The sequence below is a fragment of the Schistocerca nitens genome, chromosome 12, assembly GCF_023898315.1.
Source record: "Schistocerca nitens isolate TAMUIC-IGC-003100 chromosome 12, iqSchNite1.1, whole genome shotgun sequence".
NCBI classification, from domain to species: Eukaryota; Metazoa; Arthropoda; class Insecta; order Orthoptera; family Acrididae; genus Schistocerca; species Schistocerca nitens.
Window position 1 is genome coordinate 45,085,239 of NC_064625.1, and position 22,231 is coordinate 45,107,469.

The 22,231-nt window shown below is 39.1% G+C and overlaps 1 protein-coding gene across 2 annotated transcripts in view; it reads left to right on the forward strand.

Moving 5' to 3' along the window:
• The window catches only part of LOC126215370 (angiotensin-converting enzyme-like), a 296,275-nt gene that overhangs the window by 269,561 nt on the left and 4,483 nt on the right, over positions 1-22,231 (forward strand). The window contains exons 9-12 of one of the 2 annotated variants that reach the window (XM_049942065.1): positions 6,200-6,324; positions 15,659-15,905; positions 18,460-18,558; positions 19,686-19,826. In XM_049942065.1, the coding sequence (XP_049798022.1) occupies positions 6,200-6,324; positions 15,659-15,905; positions 18,460-18,558; positions 19,686-19,826 (612 nt within the window). The remainder of the gene's footprint in view (positions 1-6,199; positions 6,325-15,658; positions 15,906-18,459; positions 18,559-19,685; positions 19,827-22,231) is intronic. The other variant, XM_049942064.1, reaches the window with a different exon arrangement.

The window sequence follows — 22,231 nt, forward strand, 5'->3', positions numbered from 1 at the left end:
TGACGAAAGATGTTTCTTATCACACTCCATACCATAAGGTCTGGGATAGTGCCAGTGTGTCTTGGATGAATGCACTCTGCAAGACAGTCCTCACCAGGTCCACATTGTATGCCCAACCAACCGTCACTTTTGTGCAGACAGAATTTCGTCGCTGAAGACCATGGCGCAGCATTCCATCTTCCCCAAGTTATCCTCTGATGGCACCAGGTGAGACATGCACATTGATGGTGTGTAGTGAGTGGAAGATAGGCTTACAGGCATGTGTACCCATAGTCCCACTTCTAATAACGGGTTTGCAACAGTTCATGTTGACACGTCTGGGCTCACAAAACGCCTTATCTGTGTTGTCGCATCTGTAGGATCTGCCACTGCTGCCCTTACAATACAATGATCCTGGCAGGTGTGTGTGCTGCGTGGACATCCAGAACCTCGTCTATGGGTGTGAGAATGTTCACATGACCACTGATACCAGCATTGTAGCATACCTGACACAGCATGTCCAACTTGTGTGGCAATTCTCTGCGAGGACCATCCTGCCACTAGGAAAGACACAATTTGACCCATTTTAAACTCACTTAGCTGGGTTTAGGAAGCATGAGTGCATCTGCGTGGTGTGTTTGACTGCTTGCCTCACGTGTTTGCACCATGCTGAGCCCTTTGGCTGTGGGCATTCCCTATTAAAGGGTAAACACATATGGTGCTCTGGTAGCTGCCACTACTCTATCTGTTGACAAACAATGCTGAAACCATGATCAGGACATCTACTATACCCCAGGTGGCATATGCTGTCATCAGATCAAAATCGATATCATCTTTCCAGGTGTACTAATTTTCTTTCCAGCAGTGTGTAGGTGAAAAATGCCAAGTTGCACAGTGATTCATAATCCACATTAAACTGTAGATCCCCCTATAACTGGCTGGCATGGTCAGTTCAAATGTCAAACAAAGGGACAACCATAGCTTCTCCAACAGGTCCACTCATGATAAATAACTGCAGTGTTCAAATCAACTATCAGATTGTGGGCAGCTCTGTCTTTAAAAGCTGTATGTAAGTAAAAATACACAAGAAATTGTAAATGCTGAAAAACATTAAAACAAATTCCTTTAGTGAAAAAGAGAAAAGGGAGAGAAAATAGAAGAACAGGAAATAATTTGCGAATAGTTGCGGTATTGAATGAGAACAAAGGAGAAACCCACTTATAAGTCAGAATTCATAGCCATCTTTATAACGGTTTAAATGCTGCACATTTTTAAAAAGATCCTTCCCACAGGCCTGTTAAGAGCCATCAGCCAGAAATATTCCTCCAGAAAGAGGTATTACTGCACTTAACATGCAGTGAAACTACAATGCTTGCAAAGGCAATAAAATTATGAAGATGGTCCAAGAAAAGATTAAGTGAGGAAGGTAGTACCTCACACTTCGTCAAAGCAAGTGGGTGTTTAAGAAAAATGACATCAGGTCCTAGGCTTACGAGGGTCTCAGTTTGACAGTGCATCAACAATGAGGCTCTGCCCTGGCATTCTGGTTTATGTTTTTTGTGGCTCCTCCAAATTGCTTTTGATGACTGCTAGGATGGCTAGGATGGCAGTCTAACATGGCCCCGTCTGATGTCTTCACTGTCTGTGTTCACCTGATCAGATATCTTGTCTCACGGTTTCATTCTTGGCAGCATGTTATATTTGAACTATGCTTCTCTTTCTGTTGAAGAAAAAAGGAAAATGGGATGTTTATTCAACCCTCATATCTGCAAAAATCAAAGGCAATGTAATGTTTTCCTTTACAAAATTTTAAAGTTGTATGTGCTAATGAAAGGATAATACTTCTGCCTCCTGTACACATATGTTTGGCTGATGTTGGCCTATCAAGAATTGTAGCATTATTGCCACTCCATAAGTCTGACATTTTGATGTTGTCACTCAACAAGTCAGATGTCAGATGTCACTCCACAGTCCAATGGTGATTGTAGGATACATTCATTTCAAAACTGTTTTTCACTTGTGAATCAACTGCACAAAAATTGGCTAGCTGTCTCAGTTTGTACATAGATGCAAGACATTTTGTTCACACTTCTTTTGTCAAAACATCTGACTTTTGGAGTGGCAACATCAAAATGTCAGACTTATGGAGTGGCAATAATGCTACAAATCTTGATAGGTCAATATCAGCCAAGCATCTGTGTATAAGAGGCAGAAGTGGTATCCTTTCATTAGCGCATACAACTTCAGACTGAGTACACAAAACATATTTGCCAGCCGGCCGCGGTGGTCTCGCGGTTCTAGGCGCGCAGTCCGGAACCGTGCGACTGCTGCGGTCGCAGGTTCGAATCCTGCCTCGGGCATGGATGTGTGTGATGTCCTTAGGTTAGTTAGGTTTAAGTAGTTCTACGTTCTAGGGGACTGATGACCACAGCAGTTGAGTCCCATAGTGCTCAGAGCCATTTGAACCATATTTGCCATTATTTTGATGTACAAAACACAACTTTACTGTCATAAAAATAAATACACTACCCATCCCACTCATGAACAATAATAGTGCACTAGCCAGAATTTGCAAACAGCATGTTTTCTGTTTAGAATGTGACAGACATTGTTAACCAACATCGCTCATCTTCAGTTTCACGTGATGTGATGAATGGCACCTTGCTGTAGAAAAATGTAAGTTAAGTTAATGTGGATGAGTACGAAACACAATACTATACCATTCAAATACAGCATTAGAAGTTTTCGGCTTGACACAGTCAAGTTGATTAAATATCTAGATGTAATGTTGTAAAACAATATGAAATGGACTGAGCACTCAGGTTGGTAGTAGAAAAGGCAAATGCTCAACTTCATTTTATTACGAGAATTCTGGGAAAGTGTTGCACATCCGTAAAGGAAACAGCATATAGAACACTAGTGTGACCCATTCTTGAGTACTGCTCTAGTGTTTGTGATCCCCCACCTGGTCAGATTAAAGGAAGACATTGAAGCAATTCAGAGACACGCTGCTTATATTTGTTATTAGTAGGTTCAGTCAGCATGCAAGTATTATGGAGATACTTTGTGAACTCAAATGGGCACCCCTGGAGGCAAGACAATGCTCATTTTGCAAGGCACTATTGCAGAAATGTAGAGAAACAGCATTTGATGCTGACTGCAGAACGATTGTGCTGTCACTCTATTTGCAAGCAGAACAGGTAAAGACATGACTAGTAGTGGTACGACGAGGTACCCTCTTCCATGCGATGTATATTGGTTTACAGAACACGAATGGACATGAAGATGTAGAAATCCTTATACTCCATACACCACAGCATACTTTGCCACAGCTGGAAGCAATAGTAATGTCAACAGCAAGCAAAAATGGAAATTCCTTTTGGCTAGTTAACTTCTGCATCTTGAACAGTTTTTTCTGACTTGCTTTTTTCTGCACCAAGCTTCAGAGGCAGGTCTTTATTAACAATGAAGCATTCTCTACACACATACGGAATTGTTCCTTCATACAAGAAAACTTTTGTCAGTCAGTGAAGACTGCCACTTCTTAGCAACTACAAATTATCATATCACAGGTGCAGCTGGACCTGTATAAAGTATGAGGGCCATTTTTCTTTTTCAACCTCCGATAGGCTATAAATAAAACACAAGTTCATAGAAAACAATTATTTTAATACCAAAAGTATTGTACACTTATTGTTACTTTTCAACATGTTCACCGAAAAGATTGAGACATTTATCGTAATGCCACCACATCTCCTCCCCTCGGTGGCCAAATACAGACAGTGAAAATTTCATCTATCACCAGAATTCAAACCTCCAAGTCGAGTGCCCCTGTGCAGCTGTGCATTAGCGACCTCAGCTGTGGAGGCATGTATTATTCCTACTGAACATAGTAGATTGTTCCTAGCACGACGATTTTGATTAGAATGACATACAATGCTGCAGTAAATTGTTGCTGTTGAACTAAACGTTCTGCAGAATGGTTTGATGCAGCTCTCCATGCTAGGCTATCCTTCATATCTGCATAGCTCCTCCAACCTATTGAAACTACTCATGCTACTCAAGCCTCGGTCATCCTCTACAATTGTTACCCTCCCACCACCCCATAATTTCATCCAGTACCAAAATAATAACTGTTTCGTGATGCTTAAGGATGTGTCTTATCAGATTCTCTCTTCTTTCAACAGTGTGTCCCTTTCTTTTGTCTTTTTTTTCACTCTCTCTGATTGAATTCAAAATCTCTTCATTAATTCCAGCCCATCCCCATAAACTTCAATATTCTTCTGTAGTACCACATTGCAAAAAAAGTAGAACAAGGGTGATGGAGTACAGCCAGTTCACATCAGGTGATGCTGAGGGAATTAGATTAGGAAACCAGACACTGAAAGTAGTAGGTGAGTTTTGCTATTTGGGGAGCAAAATTTATGATGATGACTTAAGCAGAGGATATAAAATACAGACTGGCAATAGCATCTTGAAACAGACATCGAATACAAATTTAAGTGTCACTAATTCTCCAACTCCTCCTCCTGAGAACTGTTTTATTTGGAATGTGGCAATGCACGCACATCTTCAGAAACGGACACTCTTCTGACAATTACAGCTACAGTAAATATTATGAAATGGATTCACATTTCGCAAATCCAGATTGTTGCCAGCTGTTTCCTACACATGTTAATTTATGCTGGGTTGGTGCTTGAATCCAGATTTCCCGCTTATCGTGAGCAATCGCTTTAACCACTTCAGCTAACTGAGCACACCTACAGAACCAATCCAAAGTTCCACCTGTCACAGCATCCACAACTCGAGTGCATATTTCCTGATTTCCAAATAGGGACAACAAATATTTTATAGTCATTTTAGCTCATCAACATGTGGATTTGTGGCAAATATTACAAAATTGATTGATTCCAGCTGTTTGCAACACATGAAAATTTCTGCCGTTTCGCGAACCACTTCGGCTGTCTGAGCACATCTCCAGGACCAATCCAAACCTCCATATGTCATGGAATCACAACCATTATCCTTGTACACACCGTATAAACACAGAAGTCAACAATGTCTCCAAGTCTCGATGGGCTATTAGATGATAAAATATTTCTCTCTATCTGTGCGGGAATCATGACGTGCAAGTGTAAGAGTTGTGGGCTCAATAACACGTGTAAGTTTGGGTTGATGCTGGAGGTGTGCTCAGATATCTCACATTGGTTAAGGCAGCTGCACACAAAAAGTCAGAAATCTGGTTTCGAATCATGGTCTGGCACAAATTTTCACATATTACAAACAGCTGACGTCAATTCGTTTTTGCAAAATACAAAGAACCCACTTCATAATATTTACTACAGCTGTAATCATCAGAACAGTGTCTGTTCCTTAAGACATGTGTGTAACGCCAGATTTTAAAAAGTTCTGGCATTTAAATTTGTCATCAATGTCTTTTTCAAGAAAGCTTTTCTTGCTATTGCCAGTCTGTATTTTATAGCCTCTACTTCAGTCATTATCATAAATTTTCATTGCCCAAATAGCCAAACCCTTCTACTATTTTCAGTGTCTCATTTCCTCCGCTAATTCCCTCAGCATCACCTGATTTAAAGTGACTATACTCTGTTACCATTGTTCAACTTTTATTTATGTTCCTCTCATAACCTCTTTCAAGACACTATTCATCTGGAATTTTATGCCCTTTGCGATATCTGACAAAATTACAATGTCATGAGCAAACCTCAAAATTTTTATTTCTTGTTGCTGAACTGCAATTCCTTCCCAAATTTCTCCTTGGTTTGCTTTAATGCTTGGTCAATGTACATATTTAATAATGTCAAGGACGTAAAATTAATGAAGCTATTTAATAGCATTTCTCATCTGGTGACATCCACAATCTACTTTACAGTTCTTTAGCATTTCTTGCACTTGAAATTTTCTTGAGAAAACTAGAGCCACCATATCTTGGCCTCTTACACACAAAGGGAATAAATTAAACAAATCTAATAGTGAAGAGAACACTTTCTCTTTCATATTTAAACACCAAAGAACACTGCACAATACATGGTAGTGCTCTAGCCATAGGAAAAAGCATTTTTACCTTTACTTCCTCAGAGGCTGCCATAAAGCTGCTGTATGCAAAATAAGCAATTTCTGAACAGGCCAGTGTTTCTCTCACAACACTGAAACAGTGTTTTGTGCAGTATCTGGTGATATAGCTACATTGTGTGTGACACAGGATCAAGCAGTGTACGACTGTGACTATGAAACAGTTGTTTGTGGTCCACCATGAGATGGGCCACATCCAGTACTACCTGCAATACAAGGACCAACCAACCGCGTACAAGGCGGGTGCCAACCCCGGTGAGTCTCATAATGACAGCTGAACGGCGGGCAGTCTTTCGCTCACACTCACTGCGCTGACAGTTTGTGAGTGTGGGTATTGAACAACAATTAACAAATCAGCTTTGTGGAGCTTCTGGGCAATCAATACAGCAGCAACTGTTGAAGGGCAAGCAGCCTGCTTCTAACAAAATACAATGCAATGGGCTATCTTGCATATGGTCAGATGTGTCCCACGCCTTGTATTAAGTAGACTGAGAAAATAATTTTGATGAATTCATTGTTGCAGAATACTAGGCATGTTCTGGGAAAAACACTTAAGTTTATGAAGGCAATATGGAAATCTGTGTAAACAAAGGACATGAAAATAACTTGGGGAACCTCACAACATTAGAAAATCTAAAACTCCATGATTGTCTACTACACTAAATTATGGTTGGTATTGTTCTTGTACTTCTGTCTTTCTGCATTCGTTACTGTGACACATAATAGTAGAAAAACATCTTCTTGTCCTGTCTCTATTATGCATGTTCTTTCTGTTTAATTTGTGTCTCCTTTTTCCTCCTACCTTATCATCATTTAAAAATTACCACTTTTTAAACAACTGAAATGTCTTCTGTGAGTTTATCGTAATTATTAGAGCATATTACAGATGATTATCATAGAAACATCTCTGTTTTGGTGCACTTTTGGTGCTAGATAGTAACAGTGATGATATATGTACAGCAGCTGTTATTTATTATTTTTTTGAAGACAGTCAAAAAATGGTCTGTAACTTTCATAACTTTTACCAAAGGCAAGTGATATCCCTTCATCCACAAGGCAGCCTGTTAATGGGTAAAAGTTAACATGCACAAATGATGTATAACTTAAGTTAGCAATGGGCAGTCACAAATAATTTCACGAACTAGTTTTTGAAGCTTTTCAGGTTCCCCCTCAGATCGACCATGCAGAAATTTACATTGACATACTTGCAACATGATACTGGATGCATCACCATGCTACAAGTCTGACCTTGTAAACTCCTGATGCTCAATCTGAAAAGAAGCCTGAAAATGTTCAAAAATTAGTTCATGAAAATAAAGTAATGTATGATAAGTGACTGCCCACAGCTAACTGTAATTCTATTACACTGAATATGCTGTTACAGGATCTATGTATCATAATAGATAAACTCAATTAAATATGCACAAAACAAAGGACAATTTCATTAAATGGAAATACCCATAAGAATAATTGCAGTCTGAGAAGATCGGACAACGAAACAATTGCCCCCCCCATGTGACTGCGAATTGCTCAAGGTGAATTAGTTCAATTCACTATGATCAACAGTGGACATTCTCTACTCTATGAATTAGTTTTATAGTAAGATAACTCATGTTGTAAGTTTGTCAGCTACGGATACTTGCTGTTATCTATAAAGAATTACTACTTATGATAATTTTCAATATGGTATAGTGTATATTGGAATTATCTGCGTAGTTAGCTTGACATAGGTGAACCAAAGAGGCACCTCACTGACTTAAAATCAGAGCAAATGATACAGTGGAATTTGTTGAAGCAATATGTACAAGAGACAACGGGGTGTTACAATATATTGAGAACAGCTGCTGGGTGTTGTGTTGCAGAGGCTAAGATACTTGATAAGCATTCAAAATTCAAATCTCTGTCCTGCCATAATGGTTTAGGTCTTCCATGGCATCCATAATTTGATTATCTTGGCATCCTGCTAACCTCTGACAACACCGTAAAAGCTGAAATCAAATTGCAAATAAAAAAGGCTAACAAATGTTTTTTATGGCCTTTTTAAAGTTTTCAAGAGGACTTTACTTCCTGGGAAATTTACATTGCACTAGTACAAAACATTAATTGCACCATTTTCCTAGATATCAATCTGAAACCTCGACATTCACAACGAAAAGAAGAAAGTAAATTTAGGACATTTGAATGCAAAAATTTTTGGAAAATATTTTGACACTTAAGAGCTAGGAATAATAATGACTGGAAACTACCAAATAATGATCGAGTTTATACCAGACGTATTAACAAAAACTGAAGTCAAAAGTTTGCAGTGGCTAGTGCATGAGATTAAGAGAGCACCTACCAGTATCATACAGATAGTGGCATAAGAGCTTTTCCCTGGAAGAAAATCTCTTGGACCTTTAAGTACAAGATAGTCTGACAATAGTCAATATTGTTCAGAAAAATGCAGAGTAAAAAGGAGAGAGAGAAATTAATTGTGAGGACAGAGAAAAGTGCCTTGTGCAGCCTAATAATAATGATATCCCTACAATGACTTGAGCCGAACACTGGACAACTCCATTAGGCAAAGCTGTGGTTGATTTCCTTTAATCTCTTTGTCTAGTTGAAGCTTGTGTTCCATCTCAAATGACATCACTGTCATCGAGTTGTAAATTCTGAACTTTGATTTCTTTTTTATGTATACATGGAAGGAATTTAGTTAAATGGTTGCTGTGAATGTGGAAATAATGTTCCACTACTGCAGAACAAGAATCTTGAGGGGAGGGAGAGTTTTGAGTGGTGCTGGGCCAACTAAAATATAGAAGCCATGTCAAACTCAAAAGGATTCGATAGAATTAAGAACAGCAGCGTGCAGGAGATGGCATACATACCTTGTGGTGAGACATCGGCAGCAAAGAATAATAGTAGTGAACATGTGCCAAATCTGGGTGTTCAGGGCACCAAACATTGACAAAAAAAAAAGGTGACACCAATCAGCAGCTCAGAAAAACTGTTGCTCTGGTCACATCCCAATGGAAACTGCACAAACATCTGCACAGAGTGGTTTGTATTGAGACCCTATAACATGTATCAGTGGTGACTGAAATAGGAGACAGTATATCACTACTGATAATTTACCTTTCATCTTGATGAAATTTTCCCCAGTTATTACTCAAGTAAGAGGTTGTTCATGCTGTATCATTTTGATGTGTTTCAATACTTGCCATCCTTTCTATAGCTGTTCAGATGAATGTGATCCTAACTGTTTTTATCTCATACATAAACTCCCTCAACACAATAAATTATGTGAAATTCAAGAATTTCTCATTAAGCTGTCTTTGACTACTGGACACAGATGAAATTGGGAGCTTTTCTACATAAAACATTCTCAGCTTTAACATGGGACTCTCATCCAGTTAGAACCAGCTGTAATAAGTGATGTGAGGTGCAAACTCAGCTGTAATTAGTGTGCAGTGGAACACATTGCATAGGCATTAAAAACAAATGTCTAGTGACAAGCTAGGACATAGAAGAAACTATTTGTGGACAAAAATTAAAAACCTTCCCTTCCCTCCATGTAATACAAAAAATAATAGAATGTCACTTTCTGCAATACCAGTAAACCCCCTATTTCTTATAGAATTGAACTCCCAAGTGTAAAACAGCTTGAAACACCTGATTAGTTTACAAATGTGTTAACATATTAAACATGGGGGTCACTGCAAAGTTCACGACAAGTATTTTTTGTCTTGAAAATTGTCTTCTTCTTCTGTAGTGGTCAATCCAAGGATTGGTTTGCAACAGCTACAATGGCAGCTTGTCTCCATTCTGTGCGTCTTTCAGCTTTTCTCTTCATTTCTTTGTAGGTGTTACATCCCACATCTTTCATGATTTGATCCATGTACCTCAGTCGTGGTCTTCCTCTTGGTCTTTTTCCCTCGACATATCCCTCTATGATTGTGTTCAGGAGTCCTTTATGTCTTAATAGATGGCCTGTAAATCGCACTCTTCTTTTAACAATGAAACTCCAGAAGCTTCTCTTCTCACCTGCTCTTTCCAGAACCACTTCGTTTGTGACCTTGTCGATCCATTTTATTTTGAGCATGCGTCTATAGCACCACATTTCAAAAGAATTTAGCTTCTGCTGTTCCTCTGTCCCGAGAGTCCATGTTTCACACCCATACCATGCCACACTCCACACACATGATTTCAAAAATCTTTTCCTGGTTTCAAGGCTGATGCTCTTAGATGTTAATATGTTTTTCTTCTTGTTAAAAGCAGCCTTTGCTTGAGCTATTCTACTTCTCACTTCTGCCTTGCTCCTTCCATCCCTGGTAATATTACTGCCCAGATAAGTAAATTTATCAACTTGTTCAAGCAATTCATTGCCTACATGAACTTGGACTTTCACTTGATCTTCTTTGTCGCATGCCATTACTTTTGTTTTTGCTTTATTAATTCTCATATTATATTCTTCACCCATAACTTTATCCATTCTATTCAGTAGGACTACAAGATCTTCTTCACTTTCAGCCAGGACAGCTATATCATCGGCATATCTTATCATATCTATTCGTTGGCCATGAATAACTACACCTGTCTGTGAATTTTCCCTTACTTTTTTCAGCGCCTCTTCAATGTATACGTTAAAGATAACAGGGGATAGTGCGCAACCTTGCCGGACACCTTTCCGTATCTGCACCTCTTCTTGTTTTGTCCGTCCACGAATAACTGCAGTCTCATTTTTGTACAGGTTCCATATCATTTTTCTATCTTTATGGTCTATTCCTACTTTTTTGAGTACTTCAAATATCTTATCCCATTTAACATTATCAAAGGCTTTCTCTACATCTACGAAAGCTATGTATGTTTTCAGGTTCTTATCTAGTCGTTTCTCTATTATTAGTTTTGGAGCAAATATTGCTTCTCTGGTTCCTGTATCTTTCCAGAATCCAAACTGGTCTTCGGAGAGTGTAGCTTCGACTTTTTGTTCTATGCGTTTTAGGATAATTGAGGTTAATATTTTAGAGGCGTGAGTAACTAGGCTGAGTGTCCTATAATTTTCACATCATTTGCCTTCTTTGGAATGGGGATCATAATGTTTTTCTCAAAGTCTGTAGGAATTTTACCCTGCTCGTACATGTTGAAAACAAGATTATACAACTCCTGATTCAGTTTTGCTCCTCCAGATTTCAGAAGTTTGGCTAGGATATTGTCTATACCAGGAGATTTGTTGTTTTTCAATTTTTCAGAGCTAGTTCAAACTCTACCTTTAATATTTAATATAGGTTCGCCTATGTTGTGTGCATCTACTTCTGTTTCTTCTTCCATGATGTTTTCAGACAGGTCTGGTCCGCTGTACAGTTTTCCTATTTATTGTTTCCATCTTCTTGCAACTTCATCATCGTCATCCAACATATTGCCATTTTCATCCATCACAGCCCTACATTTGTTTCTTCTGTCTCCAAAGCAATGTCTCACACATTTATAGGCCTTGTCGATATTTCCCTTGCTCATGTTGTCCTCAACTGAAATACAGAGATCATCAAGGTATTTTTCTCTTGCTTGTTTTGCCTCTCTGTTGATTCTGTTTTTCAGACTCTTGTATTTCTCTTGGTCTTCCTTCTTCACAGAGTTTTTTAATTTCCTTCTTTCTTCCATCATATTTAGTAGGTCATTAGTGATCCGTTCCTTCCTTTTCTCTGTCCTTTCTTTTCCTATTACTTCTCCTGCTGCTTCTAAAATACCAGTTTTTATTTTTCCCCAGCTGCTTTGGATGTCATTGCAGCCCTGTGTATTTGTTTTCTTGTCTGTTTCTAGTTGATAGTGCTTCAGTGTATTTTTGTTTTTCAGGTTTGTCAAATCCCATTTACATGTACTTCTTCTTTTAATGTTCTTGAATTTTAGTTCAGTCGTCATCATAACGAGTATGTGGTCACGTTCCACATCACAGCCTGGATATGATCTGCTGTCCTTAACTTGGTTTTTAAATCTTTGCTTCACTAATATGAAGTCAATTTGGTATCTGTTAATGTCACCAGGCATTTTCCAAGTATACCTTCTTCTTGGATGATGATTAAAGGAGGAGGAGATTAGTGTTTAACGTCCCGTCGACAACGAGGTCATTAGAGACGGAGCGCAAGCTCGGGTGAGGGAAGGATGGGGAAGGAAATCGGCCGTGCCCTTTCAAAGGAACCATCCCGGCATTTGCCTGTAGCGATTTAGGGAAATCACGGAAAACCTAAATCAGGATGGCCGGAGACGGGATTGAACCGTCGTCCTTCCGAATGCGAGTCCAGTGTGCTAACCACTGCGCCACCTCGCTCGGTGATGATGATTAAAGAAGGTATTTGTAATGCAAAGTTTATTTCTTTGGCAGAATTCTACAAGTTTATCCCCTCTTTCATTTCTTAATCCTAATCCAAAATTCCCTGCCACATCCTCTTCTTTACCTTCCCCAACAACGGCATTCATATCACCCATGATGACAAGGTTTTCATCTCCTTTAATTCTGCCAATTACTTCTTCAAGGTGGTCATACATCATGTCGATTTCATCATCCTCGTGCCTCGTAGTTGGCATGTATACTTGGATTATGATTGTGTCTCTTGGTTTAGTTTCCAATCGGACATAAATTATCCTCTCACTATGTTGAACAAATCCTTTTAATCTTAACCCCATCTCTTTATTGAGGATAATTCCCACTCCTGCAATCCCGGGACTGTCTTGTGCTGTTCCAGTGTGTATGATTCTGTAATCCCCTGACCAAAAGTCACCAGCGTTTGGCCATCTCATTTCTGAGACTCCCAGTACATCAATATCCATTCATTTCATTTCCATTTTCAAGTTTTCCAGTTTACCACATTTAAGAAGTGAGTTGACGTTCCATGTTGCTATCCTTCTTACATTAATGCTTTTGGATTTTGGTATCTCTTTAGTTGTCCCCGCCCGGAGATCCGAATGGGGGACTATTTTACCTCTGGAGAATTTAACCAAAGAGCTTTCCATCATAAGCTGTTGATACTTGGGATACCCGCCCGGGTCTTTAATGGAGTGGTTTCCCGTTGCCTTCTCCATTCTATGCCGTTGGCCACCTTGTGGCTCCTCCGTCTTTAGGAGCAGTTTCCCATCCCAAGGGCAAGAGAGTGCCCTTCCTTCTAGCCGCTCATCCGCCCTCCTAGAAGGCCGTTGGCACTTGATAGAAGGTAATCTCCTTATCCCGGGAGATATTCGGCTCAGTAGAAGTATAGGTTGGAAATGGAAGACCCCTAGCCCTCGAAACCTAATAGCGTCAGGGTTGGAAAAGAACAAGAGTTGGCCAAGGGTGGCCAAATAGGAAAGATAAAAGTGAGGAGCCTGGCATAAACACACACACACACACACACACACACACACCACCACCACCACCACCACCATAAGATATACCACAAGGAAAAGACAAAACAAATTTTGTTGTTTCATGGTCAACTCACACTGTGGTCTCTCTTCATGCTTCATTCTCCTGGAAAGGACTGCCATCTAGCATCATGTCATGTTACTGTGGATTCTTGCGGAGACACCTGATGCCATGGAATGTGTGTAGTTTGTAATGTACTAATGTGTACTGTTGCAATTGACTATAAAACACATTTGCCACAACAAACTTTTTTTTCCGTCTTTTTTCTTATGCTACATCATTCTGGCAATGTGAGTGTTCATCCATCCCGTTACATGTAATGTTTACACATGAACTTACCTTCCATTTGCATATTTCACAGCTTTTTAATTCATTACAATTTTCGAGACAGAAAGTAGTTGCAATGACTTTTGCAATGACCCTTGTATTCAATATTAAACTTTTGAGAAAAATTTTAGAAAAAGTTTGACATTATGTTTAAAGTTTGTTACAAGTCATGAAATGATCTCATTCTCAAATAATGGATGAATATAACCTGGGTATTTCCACACGGTAAGTTATGCTTCCCCAAGGTATATACACAGTTCTTAACTGTAATACTTGTCTTGCTATTTTAAACCTCCAACATAAGACAATAACTCTTAATGAATAGATTAAGACCACATTTTAAATTTGGTCAGTAACAATATAAAAATTGAAATTAAAAGTTTTGTTGCACCTGGAATCCATCATACAGGCAACTTGCAGTTGGGAAGTTTACTGTGACTTGGGTTAGCTGTTTCATAATATAGGTGCTTCACCTTGAGTTGGTGCTTTCTCAGAACACTGTACCAACAGCGAAATTCACCTGCAAAATTACAAGGAAACGGCATGGTTGGCCTGTACTTAGCTGCAGAAAGCGAAATTTCAATTGCTGCCAACAGAAACATGTTGTTTACCAACTAATATCTTCAGATTTGTATATAGAATGAGCACCATTAAACATGCACATAACCCATGAGTGGACTTGAAAGAACTGTCCACCTTGGGGACACCTAGTACCAAATTGCTGAATGTGCTCTACAGGATGACGTGAGGCACCTGAATGCCTGCTGCTATCACACCACACGTGCTACATGGATCCTCCCACACATTCTAGTTTTCCTGAATTCCAGAGATGGGAAGTTGCTCTCTGACACACTCTTGCATACCGCCAGACTCTTGGACTCGACCTCCATTAATTATATTCACTCTATTTTACTCATTTTATGATAATATAATGTAATTGGATCGATAAAAGAAATCTACTCAGCATGCAGTCCCTTTAATCTATCAAATTACATTACATTACCATAAATTGATTATTTTTGTTGATATACTTTTCTCATTTATAGAATTCCATACTTACATTATTTCTTCGTTTTTAATTTTTTCCCATTTCCTTTAGTTCTATTTTCCACTTAATTTCTCTTCCTCTTTATCTTTCTGCTTCTCATATTGTCCTACCATCTCTGGACTGAAGTTGGCACACTGCTTACCAGCGTACTATCTTTGACCTCCTACTTTCTCCCAATCTTGCCCTCCATCTTTACCTCCTCAAATCAAGACGAGCAACTAAAATGAGTACGGTGTAAATGGCGTTTGTAGGCAGTGCTACAGTCAATCTTTCACCACAACCTTCATTTGGAATTAACATTTTTTGGTTTTGCCAAGCCATAACACCTTTCCAGCTAACTTATTCCTCGGGCTATACTACAAATCAGTCTATCACTACAACCAAACTGACCAGCTTTGGGCTAAGGGCAATTGTACCGTACACATTTTAAGATCTGATCACATCAGGTGTATCCTTCTTGACTTTGGGTCTGAGTGGCCTGCCCCTCCTCTCCCATTTTCTCCTTGTGCAAGCAACTAACAGATCGAGAAGTGAGACGACAGTTTTTTGTTCTTGTCTTCTACTTTTAAATGTGTATGTTGGTGGAAATTGGAATTCTACTTTATAACACTAACATTCTAGTAACTACTGAAGTGCATAACCACACAATAATTAAGATTTGTTAGTGTCTGTGTATCACTTAATTAATGCTTTAGAGTTTGAATGGACACTGAACAGATACGCGTGCTTAAGCTCTTTTTACATGCATGTAAAATGTAACTTAAGACTGAAACAACAAATCGTGATGATTGTACAGAATGATTTATACAAGATAATTTGTCAAACTTTGTTTTTAAAATCAGGCTTCCATGAGGCTGTGGGTGATGTCATGGCACTGTCAGTGTCAACACCGAAACACCTGCGCAAAGTGGGGCTGTTGGACGGTGCGAGTACAGATGACCCCGAGGCGACCATCAACTACCTCTACCTGCAAGGACTGCAGAAGATTGTCTTCCTACCATTTGCTTATGTTGTGGACCTTTGGAGGTGGGCAGTGTTTCAAGGGGAAATAACAAGCGATGCCTACAACTGCAACTGGTGGAAACTCAGGTAAGCGGGACCACAGAGTGTGGGAATTTCTTCACTGAAATATGTTTACAGTGGCAGATATATGCTGAGTGTTAAGAATCAAACAATGGAAATTCCAGTAAGTATATCAACAGTGTAGGAAAAGACAGATTGCTAAAGAAGACACATTAAGTAGCAGACAGTCACAATTAAAAGCTTTTGTTCAGAGCCTTTATTGACAAAAGAGAAACACACACCATTCACACACAAGCTAGATCACCTCATCCACACATGACCGCTAACTCTGGCAGCTTGTGTCAGTTTATGGCATACATTTTTCCTACATTGAGCATTAAGAATATACTGTTATGCTATACACATTAGAATAATGTTTACAACATCAGAGTACTTGTTCCTGTTTAATATTAAATCACAAAGGTACCTTACTGCATTCTGTTGATTACACATACTCACTGTGAGACTATTTACCAGTCTCCCAAATAACAGAAAATTGTTTCAGTGCTTTTTATAATGTACGGGGGCTATCTGGAAAGTAACATCCGTTTTGAAGTAGTGTGGGAAGAAGTGCAAAGAGTGGGGCTGTTGCTGCATGTACTCACACAGCAGGCCACTGTGCTAAGAACTGCAGTTGTGAGGAAATGATACTGGAGCTGCAGTAGTGAGGAAATGATACTGCATCTCATTAGCCTACAGTACCCATTTCAATTGAAAATTCTTCCATATATAAAATCCATTCTGCAATACAGTTTGTACTTGTGGTGTCACCGCCAGACACTACTCTTGCTAGGTGGTAGCTTAAATCGGCCGCGGTCCATTAGTACATGTCGGACCTGCGTGTCGCCACTGTCAGGATCGCAGACCGAGCGCCACCACAAGGCAGGTCTCGAGAGACGTACTAGCACTCACCCAGTTGTACGACGACTTTGCTAGCGACTACACTGACGAAGCCTTTCTCTCATTTGCCGAGAGACAGTTAGAATAGCCTTCAGCTAAGTCCATGGCTACGACCTAGCAAGGCGCCATTTGTACCATTGCATGTATCTCAAGATAGTCTCACTTGTATCATCAAGAATGCTGTATACCAAAGGACGATATAAAAGTTAAGTGTTCTAGTAGCTATGTTCTTTTCTTTATCACATTCATTACGAATCCTGTTCCAGACTTCGCGCCAGTCGGCGTGTGTGTACGTGTGCCCTTTCGGCTACCCGTCACTGTGGACTGGCTGCCTTGTCAGTCCACTACAGTACTGATAAAAAATTTCAGGGCTGTTGACATCCATTGTAAAATCTGTGTTGCATATAGACCGAATGTGATGAGTGGTCTCATTTGAGATTGGGAGGATGAATGTTCACAACAATGACAGACATGGCCAAGCATCAATGGGCTGGTACAAAAAATTAACAAAAATATTTGTGTTACTGGTGTTTCACAACATCTCAGCAGTTGGACAACTTTCTGCAAATGTCCGAAATGTGTAAGACAGTCTTCTTTCTTCTTGTTCCCGGACTTCATGGGTCAGCTTGTCAATTATAGCGTTTAGCAATGTCAGTGCTAGAGGGTTTCCTGATGCCCTCCTGTCACCACCCCTTCCCTCCCTAAGGTCAGAGTTTGTGTACCCCATCTGTCTACCTGTCTACTGGTAACCCATTAAAAAGTGTGAGAACGTTTTTTAAATGTTTGTGAATCGTGTAACTCAGGCAACACATTGTTACCAGACTGGTACTCTCCTAGCCACTGGTATTCACCAAGCCACATGAGGGAAACAGCAAAAACACACAGCCAGGCTGGCCGGCACATTGGCTTTCGTCATTAATCTGCTGGACGGATCCGATCTGGCACCTCTCCAAATCCCGACTGCTTCTCTGGGTTTTCTTTTTCATTAAAGAAGGAGGCAGCCTACTGAACAGAAACATAATCGGTAATGAGACACAGGTTTCTTACACTAACATGGGGGGAAAAGAGTTGAAGGATATGGCTACCATTTTTTGGGAAGCTAAATAAATATTGTTTTCGGATGTCATGAACATGGGAAAGCAGTTAATTCTGAAGTCCATTGTGAGACATCATGAAAACAGAAGAGCCATTCAAAACAAGTGATGCAATCTATTCAATACAGATGGTGTGTTTTTGAATGACAGCGTTCACTCACACAAGATTTATTGAATAAGTTCGAATGGCACATTTTTGAAGACCTGCCTTACAGCCCAGACTTGACTGAGTAATTTCCACCTCTTCACGCACATGAAAAATTGGCCCATTTCCCAACATTTCGACTCTGATGAAGAACTTCAGGATGCTATCATAGGCTACTGCAATCTCAGACGACACAATTTTGTACAGGGTGAAATTTGTCAACTCACTATGAGATGTGGTAAATGCTTAAATCTAAATGTTGATTATATAGACAAGTAATACAGAGATGGAGTTTTAAGATTTTTGTAAGAAACTTGCTGTAATTATTCCTGTATTTTATTTATAGCTTACTGGACATTACCTTCTGGCTAGCACAGACCAGTACGTCTTAGTAAGTTTGTGTACCTGCAGTTTTATGTATTACTGATTTCTCTATTTCTAGGGGCCAATACCAGGGTATTGAACCACCAGTTGATAGGACTGAAGAAGACTTCGATCCTGGCTCAAAGTATCATGTCATTGCCAGTGTACCTTACATAAGGTAAGAATACAGTGTGCATGTATGTGGCAATACTTCTCAAACAACTTACCTGGAAAATTTTTTTCTCCTCCATACACTCAAGATGACATACGTGTACCGACCTTCTATAAATCCTTACCTGTTTAGTTGTTACGTCTAACTTAAGTGGTGTCACAAGATGTAGTGCCTTTTTGTCCACCCTGAAGAGTGTCAACTCCAACTTGTAGTAGAAAATACAAAATCTGTATAAGGTATGCTGCTGACTGTAAGATTATAAAGAAGAAGGTGGCAGTAAGTTAATTTAGTTGGAGGGCATAGTGCAGGTAATTTTTGTGGTTGCTGGGAAAAAGCAGTGCTTACAAATACAGTGGCCTCTTCTAGGTTTTTATAAAACCAATACAAGAAAAACATTTTGTTTTTCTCCTTTTTTTCTTTTTGGATGGACCAGCTAAGAACCATATACTAGTTTCAGTTCTTTATCTGTTGTCCTTTTCTTTACTTCCACAGAATGCTCAATGCTCAATTTTCATTTATTGATCAGTCCTATAAATTTTGACTCAACTGTGTGTCATGAACTTTTGGGGCTATTTTCTCAGAAATGGTGGGGAGGGTGGGTGGAGTATTGAGCCAAAATAGCTTAAACATTTTAAGTTGTACACAAACAATAAGCCGGATATGAGCTCACATGGTTGGCCGTGTCTGAGGCCTTCTCGTTGTGAGATGGTGTTACTATAATTACAAAACTGACACATCCAACATGACAGTGAGGGGTTGCAATTATGATCCATGGAATATGCAGATAATAAACAATATCACAAAACTGAAGTTGCATATGGCCACACTAGTTGGTTGTGAATTTCTTTAAGGAACATCTTTTAAAGGTAGTTCACCACAGCCTAGGTACATTTCGTAATTTATTTCCCCTCACTGTCTTTAGAGACTGTTTTTATAAACATTTATGACTTTATACTTAATTTTGGACTATGTTACAATTTTTTTACTACCTCACAAACAAAGTGCTTAGAATAACTAACAGTAAAATCTTTTGAAAACTGCCAACTGGTATCTGATTTTTAAACATTTTCAACAATTGGAGAGTACAACTTCTAGTCAAACAGTGAGCTAAGCCAAGTATTCTTTGTTCACAGGTATTTTGTAAGCTTCATAATACAGTTCCAGTTCCATCGAGCTCTGTGTATTGAGGCTGGAGAATACGATCCTCAGGACGAGTCAAAACCCCTGCACGAGTGTGACATTTACCAGAGCACCAAGGCAGGCAACTTGTTATCGTAAGTACAACACATACCATATGCTGTTACTGTCATCACAAAGTTCAGTATTTTTTTTAAACCTGTACATATTATCAAAGTAACAGAATTATCTTTATACAAATTAATGACACATTCCCTGCTCATCAAACTTGTCAATATGCTGTGCAGAAACAATGCTATTGTTTCACAAGACCCATGTATGAGTGAAACTTATACAAGAAACTTAGTGCATTCATTTCTAGCCAAATAACTCTTCTGATGTTTTAACTGCAAATGTACATCACAATCAATAGAATTTTACTGACCCCATGAATATTTTCACATCTGATAGGCTTAAGCTATGGATACCAAACAAGTCCTACATTATATTTTACATACGCATTAGAACTGATTGCATTATCGTGAGGCATAATATTCACAAGCCCCACCACCACATACCTACTCTGAAACACACTGCAAATGATTTTTAGGGCAGAAACTGTTTGCATAAGGTTCATTTTTTTAAGAATTTTAATGCCTTACTTGTATAGATTGTTGTCATGACCAAGTGAAGTGACACAGTATTAAGACAATGGATTTGTATATCGGTGGACAACATCCTGACTCCACGTCTGGTTGACCATATTGAATTTTTCCACGGTTTCCTAAATAAATGAAAGTAAATAAATGTCCTCTGAAAGGGAACAGCCTATTTCCTTTCCCAATCTGTGCCCGAGTTCTGTTTCTAACGACCTCATCGCTGATGGTACTTTAGATTCCAATCTTCCTTCTTTCTCGATGTTTTAATTCTGGTGTAACATAAGCCATCTTTGGCAATGAATTGAATGGAAAATTCATCACATTCATTACTGCATTCACAGTCATTACTGTATTGCTCAAGGAAATACAAAGCACTGGCTACTCAGTTGGTTTAGTCATGCATGCTTAATGATACAGATAGCTGTATCATAGGTGCAACCACAACAGAAAGATAGTACCCCATTTGGATCTCCAGGACAGGACTACTCAGAATGATATCATGAAAAACAAAACAGGCATTCTGTGGTTCATAGTGTGGAATGTTAGAACTCTTTAACTGAATGGGCAGGCTAGAGAATTTAAAACAGAAATGGATAGGATGAAATTAGGTATACTGGGAATTTGTGAAATACACAACTAGGAAGAAAAGGAATAATGGTCACATGAGTATAGGCATGCAAGTAAGCTACTATGAACAGCATGTTGCAAACATTATTGTAGCCGGAATAGGCAGTAAACCAACAGCCACCACAGTAGTAGTACAAGTTTATATGCTATCTAGCTCCACAGATGAAGAAGAGATTGAAACAATGTGTGAGATAAATGAAATCATTCAGACAGTTAAGGAAGATGAAAAATTAATTGTGATGGATGACTGGAATTCCATAGTAGGAAAAGGAAGAGAAGCAAAAAATAGTAGGAGAACACGGATTGGAGAACAGGAGTGAAAGAGGGATCCACCTTGTAGAATTTTGCACAGAGCATAATTTAATCATTGCTAACACTTGGTTTAAGACCCATGAAAGAAAGTTATATGTGTGGAAGAGACCTTTCAGATTGATTATACAGTGGTAGCACAGATATTTCGAAACCAGTATTTAAACTGTACATTTCCAGGGGCAGATGTGGACTCTGACCATAATTTATTAGTTATGAACTGAAGATTCAAACTGAATAAATTGCAAAACATTTGGAACTTAAGGAGATGGGTCAGAGATCGATTGAAAGAACCATGGGTTGCTCTAAGTTTCAGAAGGAACGACTGACTGAGAAAGTGAAAAGGGATACAATAGAAGACAAGTGGGTAGCTTTGAGAGATGAAGCAGCAGAGGATCACATAAGTATATAGACAAGGCATAGTAAAAATCTTTGGGTAACACAGATACACAATTTAACTGATGAGAGAAGAAATTATAAAAAAGCAGCAAATGAAGCAGGCGAAAGGGAATACATACGGTTAGAAATTGAGATTCACAGAAAATGCAAAATGTCTAAGCAGGAATAGCTAGAGGACAAATGCAAGGATGTAGAAATATCCATGACAAGGACAAAAATAGATGTTACCAACAGGAAAATTAAAAAGACCTTTGGAGAAAATGGAAGCAACTGTAAGAACATAAAGAGCTCAGATGGCAAGCCAGTACTAAGCAAAGAAGGGGCCATATAAGGGAAACTCAAGGACAAGATTGTATAAAGAGAATAGTAAGAAGATGAGATGAGAGATAATGATACTGAATTAGAATAGTCTGACACAGCACTGAAAGACCTAACTACAAAAAGTTCCCTGAAGTAGGCAATGTTTTCACAGAATTATTGAATCCTTGGAAGAACCAGCCAATAGGAACCAACCAATAGGAAATGACCGAGATTATCCTACAAGACAAAGACACAGGAATGGAATACAC